At 35.4% G+C, this 22,260-nt stretch overlaps 2 protein-coding genes across 6 annotated transcripts in view; one reads left to right on the forward strand and one right to left on the reverse strand.

The window, feature by feature from the left end:
* LOC123546779 (solute carrier family 23 member 2-like) overlaps positions 1-20,484 on the reverse strand; it is a 32,078-nt gene extending 11,594 nt beyond the window's left edge. Inside the window, exons 1-3 of one of the 5 annotated variants that reach the window (XM_053551093.1) lie at positions 20,208-20,484; positions 1,690-1,821; positions 564-718 (exon numbers count right to left, since the gene is read on the reverse strand). In XM_053551093.1, the coding sequence (XP_053407068.1) occupies positions 564-718; positions 1,690-1,815 (281 nt within the window). In that variant the 5' untranslated portion in view covers positions 1,816-1,821; positions 20,208-20,484. Of the gene's footprint in view, positions 1-563; positions 719-1,689; positions 1,822-2,032; positions 3,274-4,566; positions 4,783-4,821; positions 5,243-20,207 lie in introns of those variants that run through there. The other 4 variants (XM_053551095.1, XM_053551094.1, XM_053551096.1 and 1 more) reach the window with 4 other exon arrangements.
* LOC123546780 (macro domain-containing protein lmo2759-like) overlaps positions 15,908-22,260 on the forward strand; it is a 28,195-nt gene continuing 21,842 nt past the window's right edge. Inside the window, exon 1 of the mRNA XM_053551100.1 lies at positions 15,908-16,120. Coding sequence (XP_053407075.1) covers positions 16,111-16,120 — 10 coding nt within the window. The 5' untranslated portion in view covers positions 15,908-16,110. The remainder of the gene's footprint in view (positions 16,121-22,260) is intronic.

Raw genomic sequence — 22,260 nt, forward strand, 5'->3', positions numbered from 1 at the left:
TGATATAACCGATCGAAACCCCGAAACCTTGTTCCATGATAAAGATGATATAACCAATCCAAACACCACCGAGCATGGTTCCATGATAAAAATGTCATAACCGATCCAAACACCGATTCTGGTTCCATGATAAAAATGGTATAACCGATCCAAAACCTGAGCAATGGTTTCATGATAATGATATTACCGATCGAACCGAAAGTTTCATGATAAAAACGATATAACCAATCCAAACACCGAACAATGGTTCCATGATAAAAATGATATGACCGATCCAAAACCTAAACAACGGTTCCATGATAAAAATGATATAACCGATCCAAAGCCTGAACAATGGTTCCATGATAAAAATGTTATAACCGAAGAATGTGTGCAGTTGTAACGAGACAAAATTTTGTCGGTTGATGAAACAAAGCAATCAGCAACGCAGGCAATACTATTCGAACCACTGTACAAAGGAAGGCAACAGGCATATAAAAATCTAGAAGACAGTAGGATATTATTTTACTAATGTCCATTGTAAACCATGTGATATAAAATTAGAATTTCTGTAATTTTTCTACCGTATTCCAAATAGTGTCTGAAGAATCGTCGCGATTCCACACATGAACATTGTTATACTTAGCAAGGTCGATGTCACCTCACTGTCCTTAGCACATATAAGTCCTGACAGTATAAACGGTATGGACAGTGTTCCTCCAATACACATGATGGCTTGCTGAAAAGGGAGAATACAATAAAACAGGCCAACTCTACAGTCTACACTTACTGAATGGTTTGCCGGATAATTGTCAAAATATTTTGACTATTTTATGGTAGGCCATTCAATAACTGATTTTTCACATGACAGCAGGAATCACATTTCACATATATATTTTATAAGCTTTGAAATAGCCCATCAAACGTGTTGAATATAATGTGGACAAAGCTATGGAAGTATGGACCGCGATTTATATCGGGAGGCGTGAACAAATGAACTAATAATACACTAACAATTTATACTTGGCATGTTGATAATACTTCAAAAGAAAACAAACGAGAATGTGTTCATCCTGTTTTATAAAGTATTTACATATTGTTCATTTGATAAAGTCCAACACGAGTTACGTTGTCAAAGGTTATTCTAAAGTTAACACATACTTCTAGTAAACTGTATGTGACGTTAAAACGCTTCTTAATTTTTTAAAAGGTTAGTTTATCCTAGCTTTGATACATTAAGAAAAGTGTATTAAACCTATACGTTTTCTTAAAGATATTTAAATCCCAGAATCGATTTTAGTTCTTATCCTGCATTTCTGATGAATTTAGGCTAAATGCATATAATTGATCTTAAACAAATATAATTTTACAATAAGTCTTATGTTAATATCACTTCTTTGGCAAAGTTTGTTTGTCTTATTTATATTTATGCTAAAATAACCCTATCTTGGTTGGGCAACAATAGTTGAAAAAATCAAATTTTAAAGAAACCTTCACTGAATATCTTACATACATTATGCACTCAATCAACACAAATAAGTGTTTATGATCAGTTTTGCAAGTCATCTACCTGACAATAATCTGATTAACCCCCTTCAAACTTTATTCATGCGCATCATTATTTTTCACATGAAACTTAATTTAAGGCAAACTTGCACGTATTGTATGTATGCATGCTTACAACGACGTTAACTACAACTAAGTGGTTACCTGTAGGGCAAACAGAATGCACAAAGGCAGTGATGGCACATCTTCTACTCCATATAGGACATATCGTGTTTTCACACTCAATTCCGAATTGCCTTTGTTCTCTTTGGCTTCACTGATTTCCATCATTTATCTCTGAAACAAGACTGATTAGATGCAAAAGTGTTCCGTAATGCTATCATATGAGACGGAGAAAATAGACTTTAATAATCCTTTTAAATCATGTCCAGGAAGGAAAAAAAACAGATATATTTGTTATCACATGCTTTTTGTAAAATCAGATTCAAGAATTAAGAGCAAAAAATCTAATCCACAACCTAACACCATTAATTGTTTGAATACGTACATGACAATACCTAGCTCCATCCAATATCAAATATTATTTTAAGCTATATTTAGCAAACAAAACGCGTTTAATGATATACCTGAGATATTTTCATAAATATATTTAATATAAAATGCAAGTACAGGTAGATATATGCTAAACAGTTGTATACGATTGGACGTATTCACCGCACTCGTAAACAAATACAATACAAATAGCCTTATCTGTACGGCTTGCTATGGTGGATGAGTTCTGCCATTCCGTGTTTTCGGGACAAAGACACGAGAACACCAAACGAAGAAAATATTTAGAAATCTTATCGGTCTATTTCTTTGCCATACATTGTCAGATTCTGAACTAACTAGGCACAAAAACCATCAAGCCGACGTTTAGATTCCTAGCACAAAGGGCAAGGTCACACTTACAAGTCAAAGATTTTCTGTCATTTCTGTAGCTCAATCTATCACTTTGCAAGTATGTATCGCTGTTCAAATTACATTGTACAGAAATTCACCATTCTGAGACAATATATAGATCCGTAGCCCAACGGTCAAGGTCACACCTAGAGGTCAATGAATTGCTAAATATTTCTTGCTCCATCTGCAGCTTTTTGGTGCATTAAAGGACATTTAAATTATTTGGCACAATCATTCGCCATTAAAACAATGCTAAATGAAAGATTTTCCCCAAAGCTCCGATGCCAGTGTTACAGTTAGAGGTCAACGACTTGATGCATTTTTTTCTTGTCCTGTCTATATGCATAGAAAGATTTTCAGATAACAAGGCACAAACATTCTGCAAAGACGATTTGTCAAGTATAAGAATCGAACCCTAGTTGAAAATTTAAGGTCACATGTAAAGGTCGAGCATAAGATATTTTTTCTTGTCAGATTCTAATTTGCTATTATAAGGCGACGTGTCCTTTGCAATTTCAAAGCTCAAGGTCTTAGTAATGGTTCGGTCAAAATGTTCCGTTGTCAAGTGACACTACTCAAAGGACACAAACTTGTCCCAACATCACGAAGTGAAAGAAAGATCATATAAGCTGCTGTGTGCTACGCAATGAGTATAATTTGTTTACTTTATTTTATGGGCATTTGGATGAGTCATTTGATTTGAAAACATGATTATGTCATATACTGTAATGTAACAGACAAAAGATTAAGAGAGGTAATTTTAATGTTCCCTACACAAACATACAAAAATGATCCGTTTAGAAGCTTCTCTTTTTAGTATAAATCCATTGCCTTAATCCATAGCCCTAATAATAATTATTGCCTGTATAACAGTTAATATCTATGTTATATAAGATACCTCATGGGTCTCAAAATGTGAATAACTTTTACCTACATGATATACATAAATTCAGTTTATTTGTTTATGTTAAGTTTAGTAATATGATATTTTAACGAATAAAATAAATTAATTTGCCCTATGAATGATCTTTTTAACCATTTCTCCTTTAAGGACCTCATATCATTTTTCCCGAGCCATGTATTTTGAATGTCTATAAAATGTAATTGAATAAATTTTGTGCCAAAGGTTATATTTGATCAAGGTCATGAATTAACCTTTTGGAAATAGTTCTAGATATATTTGATTGAAATAAATAAAACGTAGTTCCTCTTTTAGGCCTCTTATTTGGCTGATTCAAACCAACAAATCGTATATGTAATCTTTTCCTGATTCAGTGTATTTTGTAATAGTTAAATATACAAACATTGATGCTTTCTTCATAAGAAATCTCTTTTCACTCTCAGCTTTAAAATTCAACATACAGTAAATATCTGATTACTTTCCATTTTAGTATGTATCTTGAGAAATAGGAGTATTTTGGGGTAAACTTTGTACCAAATGGTTGTCGGTCCATGTCAGTAATATGTTATCCATGTTTAGATAATATAAAACATTACTATATAGATAAATTTCAATTTAAAGGAAAAACTTTTTTCAAGACATTTTTATCTCCCTTTTTAAAATTAATTTAAAAGGAGGATCCATGTCTCCTCCACTTGTAGGATTTGGGATCCCTTAAAGTAATTTCATGCAAAATTTGGTGCTTTCTTCACATACAGGAACATCTTTGCCATTTTTTGTTCCATATCTTAGTTCGCTATGAATATTCGTTGAAACCTGGATACTTATCAATTTTGTTTAGTGTACACTTATTGAAAGGTTTGTCGGGAATTGCTAATAGTATTTGCCCGAAATCCGAGGAGATATCATCATACTGTCGTTTTCCTTTCCTGTGAACACTACTTTTTTAAGACATGAAACCACTTTAATATAATATTTTAACAGCCTTAAAATCTCAAGTCCAAAAAATTATCGTAAAGATAGAACATGTCTAAATATATACCAAAATATTTCTTCTAGAGAAGGACAAGTTAATTTTTGGTCGATTTTGATCAATATATTTTTTAATTTTTTCAAACTGCCAAAACTTTTGTCCATGCGCATGTTAACCTTTCATGTGAAACTCAGTTAATGAACATTATATTTATGCATGTTACAGGTCTAGTGGTCTACGTTTAACAAATAATGTAAGTGGTTACCTTTAAGCCAAACAGGAAGCACAAAGGCAGTGATGGCACATCTTCTACTCCATATAGGACATATCGTGTTTTCACACTCGATTTCGGGTTTTCTTGTTTTTCTTTGGTTTCACTGATTCCATTATTTATTCCTGATAAAATTGATTGGATATGAACGTGCTCTATATCCCATCTAATATTGTTTAATTAACTTTTAAAGCATGTAGATTATTATTCAAAAATGAATATAATATATTGGTTATCCTGTTTTCTTACCTTCACGGAAAAATTCCAAATTTCAATCTAAATTTCAACCGTTAATTTTTAAATCATGTTCATATTATTAACATATCCAGACTGCATTCAGTTTCATTAATCTGTATCTAGATGTAACCGGATAACCGCATTGATGTCATAAATATATTAAATAACATACAAATAGGATAGTTTAGGTTGCAAACGAATGCCATATACATGTATATATGTACGTATTCATCGGACGAGAGGCTTTGCGACCAGCATGGATCCAGATGACAAGGAACTTCTTATGTTCAAGTCATATTACAAGCCGAAAGACTTCCTGCGGCCAGAAGTTATACAGACCAGAAACTGTTATTGATATTTGTGTGACCATAGTCTAAAAAGTAACTTATGGGTGAATAGCGAGGTTGTTTTTTATCATACCATTACGCTTTAATGTAGGAAATATTACTCCATTCTACATGTTGTACAAGTAGATCTATGAAATATGTATTTCCAAAGAAGAATAAAATACACAGAATCGCAACAGGAGATAATCTATTTTTAACCTAATCTAAATTTATTTTTATAGCTCTTTGGTATTTCTTAATTCTGAAAGTCATTGTTTTGAGCAAAAATAACTATATTTCCCTTTCATGTATAACATAGCTTTTAGCTCAACTGGTCACATTCCTTGACTACTGAAACACTTTACTAGAGCTATCACAAATGTGACTCATGCCTTCACCTGGACGTCTTTGACATATATAGCAAAACAACACAGAACCATAAACTAGGAAATTAAAGAGCATTTAAAAAATCTCATATGTTCAACTAAGTATTAATATTGATCATTGCTGAAAGTTTGAATAAATTATATGAAATAATGAATGAGGAATTCAGATCACAAGCATTTCTCTATATATCATAAAGCTTGCCAGCTATATTGCGAAAACGGCGTTCCATTAAAGCGATAAACCAATCACATATCGGTAAAAAAATCACGTGATATCACCCATTCCCCATGTGCTACACTACTTGTTGCATTCCAATATACCTGCGGCCTTCAGGCCGCAGGTAATTATGAATAAAGTTCTGTTCTGTTCTGTTCATCACTCTAGTAAGTTAATACCAACGCCCGTATTGTTCAACGTTTAAACTTTGACTTTAAAGATGTTTTTCACAATTATTCCTAGCGGAGAGATTTTTTTGTAACTTTGCATATTTATAGATTGATGTATAGCAAGTTAAAATAAAAAATAAAAATTGTAGGTACCCGTGCTTCTTTTTTCAATATTCAAAGTTTATTAAGAACACCAAATCGGTATTTTTGTCTGAAGAAACAGTACATACATGTCATAATAAAACTACTGCAAACAATTATTTATTCGAAGTATCATTCTAATGTTACTGTTTATGCATCCGAATTTATAACACCACTTTAACTATGCATAAAATATCAACATGTAGATATATTAACTCAGAAAAATTACTCTTGACAGATGTTGAAACTATCTGATACTGAGAAAAACACGAAGTATTTCTTAATGATATAAAAAATCAAGCGGACAGAATTTTTCCATATTTTATATTATGTAAGCTAAAACTAAGACAAAAAAATCTAAACCAAAAAAATAATATCAACCCGTGCTTGTTTTCAAGAAAAATTAAAAAATATTCACTCCACCCACAAAAGTATTTTTTCATTACCCCACCCACCTAAAAATTATGAACATTTTTTTTCTTACAAAACAAATTGCACAATGTTATTATCAGTTCCTTAACCAATATTCTTACTCACATGCGGAATAATGCTCTTTTAAGGTTGCATGCCTCTAGGTCAAATACTTTTTGAGATACGTGCTACACAAGCTTTCACATCCCATTTACGTATATATTTGACCACGTCAAGGGACATAAATCTGTTTTTATTGAGTGAAACCTCAAATAAAAGCACTGGTGCACAACTTCGCATGCTGAATTTAATTCTTGTATGGTTTCATGACTCTTGGCGCATATAATTTTGAGGTACGTGCGACAAAAATGTTTAGACCCTTTATGTACAATTTGACTATCAAGGGCCATAACTCTGGTCTTACTAGGTGAAAAACGAGATGGGGCACAAAAAGTATAACAACATTTTTAGGAAGTCACATTTAAACTTGAAGGAGATATATCTACGTTAAAATTTTCTGGAATTTTATTTGACTTGGAGTCGGCTGCATCATTACTGGACGAAATAGTTTACTTTCAAATTGGCTGTCCACAATGTATTCGATTCGAGCACTTCCTACAACTACTCCTCCAATAAAGCACCATCATTTTTAAAGGTAAAATATAGATGCACGACCAATATTGTCAGTACATACGATATATTTTGCGCGAGTGCGCTACATATCCGACAATTATGCACTTTCGGCGGCGAATTCTGAACTTTACAGTGGATATCGCTTGCTGCGCGATTGAGCTGCGCACAAAATATTGTGATGAACTCCTTTAAGGTGATAATATTTCTTTTTGCTCAGTGTTCTTATATTTGATAAAAAATTGACGAAAATTTGCACATCTCAGTTCCACATCAACAGTATGAATGTGCTAATATGAAAAAGCTACGGCATATTGAATATGTTATCCGTTTATAGCTTGTTTTGGGGGTTTTTTTCTAGGTAAGTCAACGGTCACTGATGGCAACTATTTAGTTAAACATGTCGGAATACCTTCAAGGATTTCAAAGCGCTGTATAATATCTTAACGTACTTTCAAAGTTGTATACTTTGATTTTTGTTTCCAGTGGACGGTCAAACTATGGAACGCCAGACACAAATGTGATGGTTTATTTTTATTGAACAGTGATAACCTGATCATTCGGCAGTGTTAGCTTGTCATCCGGGGTGGTTACTTATTCGCTTCAGCAGTGCTAACTAGTCAATCGGCAGTGGTTCCTTGTCATTCGGCAGTGGACTCTTGTCAATCGGCAGTGGTTCCTTGTCATTCGGCAGTGGACTCTTGTCAATCGGCAGTGGTTCCTTGTCATTCGGCAGTGGTTCCTTGTCATTTGGCAGTAGACTTTTGTCATTCGGCAGTGGACTCTTGTCATTCGGCAGTGGACCCTTGTCAATCGGCAGTGGTTCCTTGTCATTCGGAAGTGGAGTCTTGTCATTCGGCAGTGGTTCCTTGTCATTCGGCAGTGGACTCTTGTCATTCGGCAGTGGTTCCTTGTCATTCGGCAGTGGACTCTTGTCATTCGGCAGTGGTTCCTTGTCATTCGGCAGTGGACTCTTGGCAATCGGCAGAGGTTCCTTGTCATTCAGCAGTGGTTCCTTGTCATTCGGCAGTGGACTCTTGTCATTCGGCAGTGGACTCTTGTCATTCGGCAGTGGTTCCTTGTCATTCGGCAGTGGACTCTTGTCATTCGGCAGTGGTTTCTTGTCATTAGGCAGTGGTTTCTTGTCATTCGGCAGTGTTAACTTGTCATTCGACGTGGCTTCCTATTTGCCAGTGATTAATTGTCGTTCATCAGTGCTAACTAGTCAATCGTCAGTGGTTCCTTGTTATTCGATAGTGGGCTCCTGTCATTCGGCAGTGTTAACTTGTCATTCGACGTGGCTTCCTATCTGTCAGTGATTAATTGGCATTCAGCAGTGCTCACTAGTCAATCGACAGTGGTTCCTTGTTATTCGACAGTGGGCTCCTGTCATTCGGCAGTGTTAACTTGTCTTTCGACGTGGCTTCCTATTTGCCAGTGATTAATTGGCGTTCAGCAGTGCTTCCTAGTCAATCGTCTGTTGTTCCTTGTTAATCGGCAGTGGGCTCTTGTCATTTGGCAATGTTAACTTGTCATTCGACGTGGCTTCCTATCTGTCAGTGATTAATTGGCATTCAGCAGTGCTAACTAGTCAATCGTCAGTGGTTCCTTGTTATTCGATAGTGGGCTTCTGTCATTCGGCAGTGTTAACTTGTCATTCGACGTGGCTTCCTATTTGCTAGTGATTAATTGTCGTCTAGCAGTGCTAACTAGTCAATCGACAGTGGTTCCTTGTTAATCGGTAGTGGGCTCTTGTCATTCGGCAGTGTTAACTTGTCATTCGACGTGGCTTCCTATCTGTCAGTGATTAATTGGCATTCAGCAGTGCTAACAAGTCAATCGTCAGTGGTTCCTTGTTATTCGATAGTGGGCTTCTGTCATTCGGCAGTGTTAACTTGTCATTCCACGTGGCTTCCTATTTGCTAGTGATTAATTGTCGTCTAGCAGTGCTAACTAGTCAATCGACAGTGGTTCCTTGTTAATCGGTAGTGGGCTCTTGTCATTCGGCAGTGTTAACTTGTCATTCGACGTGGCTTCCTATCTGCCAGTGGTTAATTGTCGTTCAGCAGTGCTAACTTGTCATTCAGCAGTGATTACCTGTCATTCAACAGAAATTACTTGTCATTCGGCAATGTTAAGTGGTAATTTGTCCCTTGGCAGTGGTTCTTATCAAATAATCGATGTCTTTGGGTGGTTTGTAGCCTAATTTACACGTTTGAAAGTTCAAACGAGCCGAAATAAACAACAATTATCGAGGACGATGTCTTTTAAGTAATAATATAACATTCATTCCATAGAACTCTATTTTAAAGACTTCCTTCAAAACTTGCAAAGCTCCATTTTCGAAGACAAGAAACCTCTGAAGGAAACCTTACCATGGGGTATTTCCACTTTAGTAGCATTATATTGAGAAACTTTTTATGATAAGTCACTCCATGTACATGATCAGTCCTTGGGGACGATACCTCCTACATAGAATTTCATCATAGTGCGGCAACGCTGTCAGTGACGATGCCTTTTCAGTGAGTTTTATTCTTGTATTTCCGTTATATTCTGACAGAAATTTTTGCCGAACAAGTTTTTTAGGTTACGAGGGCGTTAGCCCGTGTGGTTAAGTATTTAAGCATCTTAACGATGAACCGTGGAGAATAAGACCATAAACTACAAGAAGGCCTTGATAATTCTTCTTTTTACATGCTCATCGAAACATTTTGATAAACAGTATGCTGAATACCGGAGTGATAAACCAGATGTCATGCGGCAATTTGATGTCATACTAATAATATTGTTCTCTTACCTGTCTGCGCGTAAACCGTTGTTTGTCGCAGAATATACTTAGCTTGACCCTCTTGTTTGTTGAACTGGCAGCCAAATCGAGCCATATTACAATTGTCATTCGACAGTGTTTACTTGGGCAGTGCTGATTTGTCATTCGGCAGTGGTCACTTGTCCTTTCGGCAGTGGTGACTTGTCCTTTCGGCAGTGGTGACTTGTTCTTTCGGCAGTGGTTACTCATTCGGCAGTGGTGACTTGTCCTTTCGGCAGCGGTTATCATTCGGCAGTGGTAACCTGTCATTCTGTAATGTTTACTTGTCATTCGGCAGTGGTAACTTGTCATTCAGCAGCGATATACTTTATACGCCATCTAGAGTCTTCTCACAGGGACCAAAATGGCGTCAATGACAGAATTCCTTTGAAGGAAATATTGGATGAAGTTCGAGCTCGTTCATAGAAGACATAACAAAATCTGAATGACATCCAATAGCATCAGAATGAAAGAGTACGAGTTGAAGAATTACAAGTGACAAGTATCCACCACCAAATGACAAGTTATTATGCCGAATGACAAGTTACCTCTGGTAACAGCACTGGTCTGTCAATCTATGCATATTATTAAATCATTTGGATGTTGCAATATACAAATGTATTTATATTGCTGTAGGGATAATACACATTTTTTGTGTATTAACATTTGCAGAAGCCCGCGGGATATGTTTGTGACCGAGACCGGCCGAAGGTTAATACACAAAACAAACGTGTATTGTCGCTATTCTTGCATAAAAAACATTACACGACGACTTAATGTATTGTTTTCATATGTGATGACTTTACAATTCCGGGTCATTTTCTAATTACCATTCTGTTGTTCTTGGAAAGGTAAACATGTTTTAAATATCCGTATCCAGGGCACAGAAATAAACAAACCATCAGAAGTACATCCTGAAGGTTTTTAAACGATTTCTTAATCTCTAGTTATTACAAACATAAAATTATATAATAATTGTTCATATAACTTAACGATTTGGTGAAGAGGAGCAATAGTTCAAGAAGAATAACTTTACATTCGAGTTAAATTGAGTACTGACAAATTTGGAGTACGGATGAGTACGAACGTAGTGTCAGGGTTTCAAACTGTTTACTAGTATATAAATTCTTCGAGAAATTAGATAAAAACATACCGATTGATACTTACCAAAATCATAAATATGATTCCTAAAAACAAACAATCGTTCTAGTTACACGCGATTCTTAAACATTCATAGTTATCTACAAAAACTGAAACGACGCTGAGTTCTAGAAGGTGGGTGTGGGGACGGGGGCGGTAAACAAGGGAAGAAGCGAGTACGAACATTGTTGTGGGGCAGCGCGTTTGGCGTTGGTAACTGATACAGCAAAACATTCTATGGTTTAGATTGCATCATTTATGCTACAAGAAGAGGTTTTTTTATGCAAAGAACAAGACGCAGGTACCAGATGTCAATCTGCGGAGAAATACATGTACGTCCCTGGGGAAGCATTTCAAAAATAAAAGTCGGGTATTAACAGCACGTGAATTGTCTTGTTTGCACACGATTTTACTCCCGTTAATACATTGGTGGATCCAGTGAAAAAAGTAGTTTTTATGCAAGAAAGTCTGATTTTGAATCTTATTCATTCAGTTTCATGCTGCAATATTCGCCTGTGTCTAACTTTGAATATTATTTTGTTATTATTATATAGATTTTGAGGTTGCAATATTGGCCTGCCTGACTTTTAGACTAGGTCTGAATTTAAATCTTTTACGTAAACAAATGCATATAATGTAGATAAGCTGGAAATGCCTGTTGTTAGGTGTCCAGGAGTAGCTTCACCTAATATAACCTGAATCCAAATCCAAGCCTCATAAATCTCACAAGCCAATTTCACAAATAATTTTATATTTTTTTATAATGTACATGCTATACAAGCATGCCACACCCATGAACAGGTTTTAAACGGTAATTTTAGACCATGTCCAAGGGTTATTGAAGGGGAATTGTATTTACCGTGCAATAAAGTACATGTACCCGTTTTAATATAAAATATCAAACATTATACTTTAAAACGAAGTGAATGTAACAAATCATATAAAGAAGCTTTCAGATAAACAGCAATTATCGAGGACGATAATATAACATTCATTCCATAAAACTCTATTTTAAAGACTTCCTTCAAAACTTGCCAAGCTGCATTTTCGAAGACAAGAAACCTCTGAAGGAAACCTTATCATGCGGTATTCCACTTTAGTAGCATTATATTGAGAAACTTTCTATGATAAGTCACTCCATGTACATGATCAGCCCCCGGGGACGATACCTCCTATATAGAATTCATTATAGTGCGGCAACGCTGTCAGTGACGATGCCTTTTCAGTGAGTTTTATTCTTGTATTTCCGTTATATTCTGATAGAAATTTTTGCCGAACAAGATTTTTAGGTTACCAACTTTAGAATTTTTTTTATAGTTTAATGTCAAATACTTATGTAAGTATCATTCACGGTTTAGTTATGTATCGGACTAACTCTCTGCAGAAAAGGGATGCATTTATGTTAATGTTTTAAAATAGCATGATCTATATCTAATTACTCATTGGTCTTTAGATAGCACTAATCGAAATATGTGTTACGTATGTTATATATATATGCATTGGAATTAACTTTGTAAATACAAGTCACTGTATTTAATGTGTAACCCTCACTTTACATAGCGTATTATAATGCTGTCTTTGTATTGCAATGTACTTGTGTATGGGCCGAAGGTCTTATTGCGCAACAGACTTTGAATGGAATGGAAGAGGAAGTACGGTTTTCTTCGGTGGTTCATTGCTTCAGAAAATAGGGCTTGGCAACTTTTGGGGGAACTGTCTTCAACATCTGTTTTACAGAATGAATTTAATACTCACTGAAAAGGCATTGTCGCAACTGTATTTTGTGTAGAAGGAAACGTCCCCGAGAACGATTTCAGTAGTATATATGTACATGCATTACCCTTCTTGTAGTAACCAGTGAACTGTGAAAACCCGCGTGAACATAGTGTAAGCATCAGTTTTAGCTTACAAACTGGCTGGAAAGGACGATGCTGCTGCTGCATTAGCAGGAAACTATAGAAAGTGATCCTTGATTTTTGTTGTTGATGAATTAGAATGTCAGTGTTTAATGGGTAATAGACTGATGAAATGCACGCTCCCATGTACTTAAGATAAATACGTGGGTGAAGATATGATGAAGAATGATATAGTAAGCGACTGCCCTGGTGTCATGAAAGCAAGCCAACTGAGTGGAAAACATATAGCGACAACCTTACGCTGCAATGTGAACAGGAACCATAAGTTGCCATACACACATACTAATTTTTTTCTTAAAGGGTGCAAACTGACTGTGCAAGAATTGTTTTATGTTAATACGGAGCTACCTTGACGGGCTGATTGCCATAGCATATTCTTTTGTGAGGAAACTGTTTGAGGAGCATGTTCACCGAACTATCCGGTGAAGAAAAATGTCTTAGTGAAGATAGACGAATCAATGTTTGGGTGTCGATCTAAGTACAACCGAGGCGATCCTAACAAAGGGTACAAGGTATGAATTTACAAGTATTTACATTAGCTTAAAGCCACACAATCTCTTAAAAGAACGTTTTGATCGAAAACATTCATTCCGTACTATATATTTTCATATAAATAGCAATAATAATTCATTGAATATATTTCCTTCCTTATAGGTATGGTTATTTGGTATGGTTGAGCGGCGTACCAACACGGTTATTACCTGCGGCCTGAATATTGGAATGCAACAGGTAGTGTAGCACATGGGGAATGGGTGATAACACGTGACTTTTTACCGATATGTGATTGGTTTATCGCATTTATGGAACGCCGTTTTCGCAATATAGCTGGCGAGCTATATGATATATAGAGAAATGCTTGTGATCTGAATTCCTCATTCATTATTTCATATAATTTATTCAAACTTTCAGCAATGATCAATATTGATACTTAGTTGTGCATAAGAGATTTTTAAATGCTCTTTAATTTCCTGGATTATGGTTCTGTGTTGTTTTACTCTATATGTCAACGACGTCCCTGTGAAAGCATGAATCACATTTGTGACAGCTCTAGTAAAGTGTTTCAATAGTCAAAAAAAAGGAATGTGATCAGTTGAGATAAAAGCTATGTTATACATAAAAGGGAAATATAGTTATTTTGCTCAAAACAATGACTTTCAGAATTAAGAAATACCAAAGAACTATTAAAATAAATTTAGATTAGATTAAAAATAGATTATCTCCTGTTGCGATTCTTTGTATCTCATACTTATTTGGAAATGTATATTTCATAGATCTACTTGTAAAACACGTAGAATGGAGTAATATTTCCTACATTAAAGCGTAATGGTACGATAAAAAAGCTCGATTTTCACCCATAAATTACTTTTTAGACTGTGGTCACACAAACTTCAATAACAATTTCTGGTCTGTTTATACTATACTAGAATTCTGAATTATTTAGGTTATACACATTTCAGGGTCCTACGCATGTACGCATTAAAAAAAGTACAGGGATGTGGCAGCTTAAGAGAAAGTCAAAAGATCATTTGCGTACCATGTTCGGAACAAATGCCAAACAAAGGGAATGATACCTAGCAGAGATCATGCGGCGGTCGGACGTAAAGGGCAAAGTTTCTTTGATCTTTTTCTGTGAGTGTACACCCTGGAGACCGTTGTTTGATTCATGGCTATGACCTGTCCAATGGTGTTTTCATGGACTGTTGACCCAGAGGTCACAGATGCTGAAAGTGAAACAGACGTAGATTTAGGGCACCAGTTACCCGTGCATGCACCCACAAGTATTACATTAAAGCAATATCATATGTTTCTGTAAAAATGAGTTTTGAAAACAAATAAATAAAATAATATTTTTCTGTTATGTTTTGTTTTTTACAAGGAAATTACGTTTTGGCGATATCATTAAAATACCTTCGATAATCTCGAAAGTCTCCAAAGACCTATATAGAGCAAGTTCAGATTTTGGTTCAATGTAATAAGGAAGAAAATCGCGAAGAATGGAATTAGTGGTGAATCGAACAGCAGTAAATACTGTTTTTTGCATTTTTCTTATTAATAAAATTGATACACTATGAAATAGTATAAAATCTGCACTCCGGTAAGCTGGTATTACATGTATATTGAAAGATTGCTGAACACAATTTATCTAAAATAAATTAGTATATATGTAGGGATAACGCGTGTTTTTTCGTGTTTTGACATCTGCAGAATCCCGAGGGATTGGTACCAACAATTCCCGAGGGATTCTGAAGATGTTATAACACAAAAAGAACATGCGCTAACGCTATTCTAGCATAAAACGCGTAAAAAACAAGTAAATTAATATATTGTCCCTCAACGTCAAATACGTTTTCATGAAATGCGCGGGAATGTATGAGTTGTTTTTCACGTTGACGTAATTTCCTTTTGAATTATCCGTTTTGGGGCCGAAATACGTTTACGCTTTGCCACGGAACGCGCATATATAAAAAGGTGTTATAACAGCACGTGAGCGCGAGAATCTCTATGTAAACACACGTTTTTCTTTCCTGTTAAAACACCCCCGAAAAGTGACAAAAACAGCAGTTTTATGCTAGAATGCTTTTTAAAACGTGACGTTCCTACAGACATGTTAAATAACAGTTAAGATGAATGGGGTTTCTACATTAGATACTATCATAGATACTTTTAAAGTTTTATCTTAGCTAGCAACTATTTAGGACAAGCATAAGCTAGCTTTGTGAAACAGTGTACGTTATATCTCAGGGGTTATTTTAAATTTTAAAATTATTTTGATTCATCTGGAATTTAACATAAAAAAGGAACGGGATTTTTTTTAAAAAAAATTATTTATTTTTTTTGTGTGTTTGTGGGGTGGGGGTGGGGGTATTTCTTCCATTGTTATTTTCGATCATTTTGTAAAACAACTGTGACACCAAGATTTTTTAAAATTCAAATTCTGATTTTATTTGTGAATGTGTTGTTATAAAACTTGCAAGTTATCTAATGTAAACATTTGGTGATAGTAACAAGATTGCCAGTAAAACTTATATATATATATACACCGCGTAATATTATTGTTTAAACGGATTTTCAATGCCAAACAAGATATTTGATATACTGGGTTGAATACGTGGGCAATTAATTGCATTTGGAATATCCGTAGTATTTTCGGTTTAAAAATGTCGATCGGTAAGTATTGTTTTGTCCATTTTCTGTCTATATTTTATATTTAATACGTTTTATTTAAAAACAGATAATCTGGTAATTGGCAGTTTTTGAATTTTACGGCAAAATGCAACATCTCATTTGATTTAATGTTGATTTGATTTAATCATATTTTATTGCTTATACCCGTATTAATACATAGGTACATGTAACTCGCATATAACAAGCTGATTTTAGGCACTAGCCTCCAGATCGTACGACAACAACAACAAAAGCGGGTATCCAGAAATTAATGCGCAATTGCTCACAAAATAAAAATGTATACGCAGCCTTTGTGGACTACCAAAAGTGTTTCGACACGATATATAGAAATGGCCTCTGGTATAAACTGATAAAAGAAGGATTTGATGGGAAAATACTTAAATTGTTAAGATCTATGTATAGCGATGTAAGATCGTGTGTAAAGCACGTAAATAATATATCGGACTTCTTTAAAATTGATCTCGGATTATTTCAAGGGGAGCTAACTTCGCCACTATTATTTTGCCACTTCGTGAATGATCTTGAAATATGCTTACAAGAAAATATCGATTGTGGAATTACATTAGACCAATTATCAATTTATTTAATTCTTTTCGCGGACGACAGTGTATTGCTGAGCGAAACCCCAGAAGGACTACAAGCTAACTTAAACCAATTAGAGGTGTATTGTAAAAGGTGGGGCTTAACAGTTAACGTCGAGAAGACAAAAATTATGGTATTTCGAAAGGGCGGTCCGTTATCAAGAAACCTGTCATGGACATATAACGGACAAAACATTGATATTGTTGACAGCTTTAACTATCTGGGCTTTGTACTTAGTAGTGGTGGTTCATTTCGCAAAGGAATAGAGGCATTAGCAGATAAAGCTCTTAAATCGATGTTTTCATTAAGAAGCATTACCAGGGACATGCAGATTCCTCTACATATCAATTTTAATCTGTTTGATGCATATGTAACGTCTATAATGTCATATTGCTCTGAACTTTGGGGGTTTTCTCAAGCAGACAAACTGGAACGGCTTCACAGAAAATATTTGAAGTGGACATTGAATGTTAAAATGAGTACAAACAGCTATGCACTATATGGCGAGACTGGTCGTTTTCCATTAATCTTGGATAGAAAAGTAAAAATAATAAAATATTGGTTTAAGTTGTTAAACTGTCATAATACAAATTGTATTTTATATTCTGTTTATAATGATCTTTTTGAATCACATGAAATAGAAAATAATTGGCTATCAAATGTCAAGTTATGTTACAACAGACAGGGTTCAATGATGTATGGACTTTTCGTACATCGGTTACAAATATAGGATGTTTTATCACACAGTTTAAAATGAGGCTTAGAGACATTTATATAGGTCAATGGAGAGAAGCAGTAAACACTTCAACGTCATTGTTGTTATACAAGGAAATAAAACAAACTTTTGAGATGTCCGAATACCTACATACAATTGACAATAGTAAATCCAGAAATGCTTTGGCCAAACTTAGACTTTCATCCCACTGTTTGGCCATAGAGCGAGGTAGACACAGGAACCAGATAAGAAGTGAACGAAAATGTGTTTTATGTGATACGAACGATATAGAGGACGAATATCACTTTGTGTGTATATGTGACTCATACAAAGAATTGCGAAAATCATACATTCCTGCCTATTACAGAAGTCGACCAAATATGTTCAAGTTTGTTGAGCTTTTAAAAAGTAGCAATCGTAAACTATTGTATAGGCTATCAACTTTTATTATAAAAGCACTTAAAATAAGAAATGACCTGATTAATGTTGATGTTTAAAGTGTATGATATGTGCCTTCTATGTAAACTTAGATATTTTGCCATTTTCATGTGCATGCCATTGTAATATATTTTCATGTATGGACGATAAGCTGTATATGCTTAAGTCAAAATAAATATTCTGTTCTGTTCTGATTTACGGAACCTCGGGATCGGGAGGTAAGGGCACTAGAAAAGTTTACATACCTACGTTTTCTAGCTACTTTATGTCTAATTTCCTACAATACAAATCTTTTTTTTTTCAAACCTATTTTTTTTCAAAGTATGGTTAAGATTCAAAATAAATCGATGAATTTGTTGGTACCAAAAGCAAAATCATTTGAAACTTTATGATTTATCATTATAGTTTATAAGTATTTCATTTTTATCAAAATATCATTGATGGAGAACGGCGCAGTTAATTTTCATTTATTTTGAAGAATATTAAGCGTGAAATTTTTGTTGAAGCAGACGATAGGTAGAACATATGGTATCGTGAATTGATGAAACTCCATTTATGCTGTATTCAATAATTAATATGGATTTGAATGTTCTTTTCAACCTAATGAAGTTTTATTTTAATTTCACGCCGATAACTATTTGTTAAAACGCATTTTGCTCTTACCTCTGTGGCGAGTTATACTGATATCCCGTCTTTGTAGCAACAGCCTTGTCATTGTATGAAAGAAGATTTTTTTTTATAGTAAACTAATGTCCTTTTCAGCATGAGAGCAACATTAGACGGAACTTTGATTTTAGGGAAAATTGTTTGAACATTTTTACATTTAATCGTACTCGTATGAGACAAATCAGCAGCTCCATCAAGAAGAATATATTATAGACATACACCTCCCAAAAGTAAGTCCTGTGTTGCATCCGAGAACTCCGCCACAAGAGAGACATTACAAACGAACCATAAATCAGTATGGGTACCCGGGGTAGATCGCGGAGTGAAAGGGTAATTTTTCTCTTTAATATAAAAACAGCGCAACAAAGTGTGTTTTTTATATCAGATATCCTATTTTGGGGGGAGCCCCCACAAACCCTCCTATGGAGGAGGGTGGGACACAAACCTTCCAAATTAATGCCTGTCGGGGCTTTGCCTTTACCATTCAAATTTACCTAACAACCACGAACAAACGCACATACTCGCTTGCCTCGGTAAAATTTAGTCTCTCGCTACGGTCATGTATAGTGTAATTATTCGTGATATTAAGAAAATGGCGGAAATTAGTTTAACAAATTAAAACGAAATAATAGTGCCTCAGTTCGGTTATGCCTTTTAAGATGGTGACCCAAAACATATCCTTTTTTTCTCATAATCTTGGCAGAAAAACAGGGAGGCACCGGCCTCCCTGTGCCTCAGTGTAGCTACGGGCCTGGAAATAGTTCTAGATATATTTGATTGAAATAAATAAAACGTAGTTCCTCTTTTAGATCTCTTTTTTTGGCTGATTCAAACCAACAAATCGTATATGTAATCTTTTCCTGATTCAGTGTATTTTGTAATAGTTAAATAAACATACATTGATGCTTTCTTCATAAGAAATCTCTTTTCACTCTCAGATTTAAAATTCAACATACAGTAAATATCTGATTACGTTTCATTTTAGTATGTATCTTGAGAAATAGAAGTATTATGGGGTAAACTTTGTACCAAATGGTTGTCGGTCCATGTCAGTAATATGTTATCCATGTTTAGATAATATAAAACATTACTATATAGATAAATTTCAATTTAAAGGAAAAACTTTTTTCAAGACAGTTTTATCTCCCATTTTAAAATTAATTTAAAAAAGGTTTCCATGTCTTCTCCACTTGTAGGATTTGGGATCCCTTAAAGTAATTTCATGCAAAATTTGGTGCTTTCTTCACATACAGGAACATCTGTGCCATTTTTTGTTCCATATCTTAGTTCGCTATGAATATTCGTTGAAACCTGGGTACTTATCAATTTTGTTTAGTGTACACTTATTGAAAGGTTTGTCGGGAATTGCTAATAGTATTTGCCCGAAATCCGAGGAGATATCATCATACTGTCGTTTTCTTTTCTGTGAACACTACGTTTTTAAGACATGAAACCACTTTAATATAATATTTCAACAGCCTTAAAATCTCAAGTCCAAAGAATTATCGTAAAGATAGAACATGTCTTTTCAAACTGAAAAACTTTAACCGCCAAAACTTTTGTCCATGCGCATGTTAACCTTTCATGTGAAACTCAGTTAATGAACATTATATTTATGCATGTTACAGGTCTAGTGGTCTACGTTTTACAAATAATGTAAGTGGTTACCTGTAAGCCAAACAGGAAGCACAAAGGCAGTGATGGCACAACTTCTACTCCATATAGGACATATCGTGTTTTCACAGTCGATTCCGGGTTTTCTTGTTTTTCTTTGGTTTCAGCTTTAACTTTTAAATCATGTAGATTATTATTCATAAATGAATTAATATATTGATTATCCTGTTTTCTTATCTTAGGGAAAAATTCCAAATTACAATCTAAATTTCAACCGTTAATTTTTAAATCATGTTCATATTATTTCCATATCCAGACTGCATTCACTTTCACTAATCTGTATCTAGTTGTAACCGGATAACGCATTGATGTCATAAATGTATTAAATAACATACAAATAGGATAATTTAGGTTGCAAACGAATGCCATATACATGTATATAGGTACGTATTCATCGGACGAGAGGCTTTGCGACCAGCATGGATCCAGATGACGAGGAACTTCTTATGTTCAAGTCATATTATTATGAATAAAGTTCTGTACTGTTCTGTTCATCACTCTGGTAAATTAATACCAAAGCCCGTATTCATCAACGTTTAAACTTTGACTTTAAGGTGATAATATTTCTTTTTGCTCAGTGTTTCTTATATCTGAAAAAAAAATGACGAAAATTTGCGAATCTCAATACCACATCAACAGTATGAATGTGCTAATACGAAAAAAGCTACGGCATATTGAATATGTTATCCGTTTATTATTATACCAGATTTATATAGCGCCCTTTTCATGATCAATTTCAAGTACAAAGGCGCTTAACATAGTTCAAATGCAGCCACACAGGGCGCATAATTCATCCTCTACTAGTACAGACACAGAGCGATCTGACCAGAGGGACAGAGTGAGACAAAGCCCCCATGACAGAGAGATCAGAAATCAGATACAGGCTTGTCCGGCTAACTTAGCCTAGCTCGTTGCGAATAGACAGCCTAGTTCTTTAACGTGCCCAGTGTATAGCACTGATACACACAAGGATTGCCTTGGTTACTGACCAGTACACCTCTAGCGTGGTTACTTATCCGCTACAGCAGTGCTAACTAGTCAATCGGCAGTGGTTCCTTGTTATTCGGCAGTTGACTCTTGTCATTCGGCAGTGTTAACTTGTCATTCGACGTGGCTTCCTATTTGCCAGTGATTAATTGTCGTTCAGCAGTGCTAACTAGTCAATCGCCAGTGGTTCCTCGTTATTCGATAGTGGGCTCCTGTCATTCGGCAGTGTTAACTTGTCATTCGACGTGGCTTCCTATTTGCCAGTGATTAGTTGTCGTTTAGCAGTGCTAACTAGTCAATCGTCAGTGGTTCCTTCTTATTCGGTTGTGGGCTCCTGTCATTCGGCAGTGTTAACTTGTCATTCGACGTGGCTTCCTATCTGTCAATGATTAATTGGCATTCAGCAGCGGTAACTAGTCAATCGTCAGTGGTTCCTTGTTATGCGATAGTTGGCTTCTGTCATTCGGCAGTGTTAGCTTGTCATTCGACGTGGCTTCCTATCTGTCAGTGATTAACTGGCATTCAGCAGTGGTATCTAGTCAATCGTCAGTGGTTCCTTGTTATTCGATAGTGGGCTCCTGTCATTCAGCAGTGTTAACTTGTCATTCGAAGTGGCTTCCTATTTGCCAGTGATTAATTGTCGTTAAACAGTGCTAACTAGTCAATCGCCAGTGGTTCCTTGTTAATCGTTAGTGGGCTCTTGTCATTCGGCAGTGTTAGCTTGTCATCCGGCGTGGTTACTTATCCGCTAAAGCAGTGCTAACTAGTCAATCTGCAGTGGTTCCTTGTCATTCGGCAGTGTTAACTTGTCATTCGCCGTGGCTTCCTTTTTGCCAGTGATTAGTTGTCGTTCAGCAGTGCTAACTAGTCAATCGTCAGTGGTTCCTTGTTATTCGATAGTGGGCTCCTGTCATTCGGCAGTGTTAACTTGTCATTCGACGTGGCTTCCTATCTGTCAGTGATTAATTGGCATTCAGCAGTGCTAACTAGTCAATCGTCAGTGGTTCCTTGTTATTCGGTAGTGGGCTCTTGTCATTCGGCAGTGTTAACTTGTCATTCG

Source organism: Mercenaria mercenaria, chromosome 9 (genome assembly GCF_021730395.1).
Source record: "Mercenaria mercenaria strain notata chromosome 9, MADL_Memer_1, whole genome shotgun sequence".
NCBI lineage: Eukaryota > Metazoa > Mollusca > Bivalvia > Venerida > Veneridae > Mercenaria > Mercenaria mercenaria.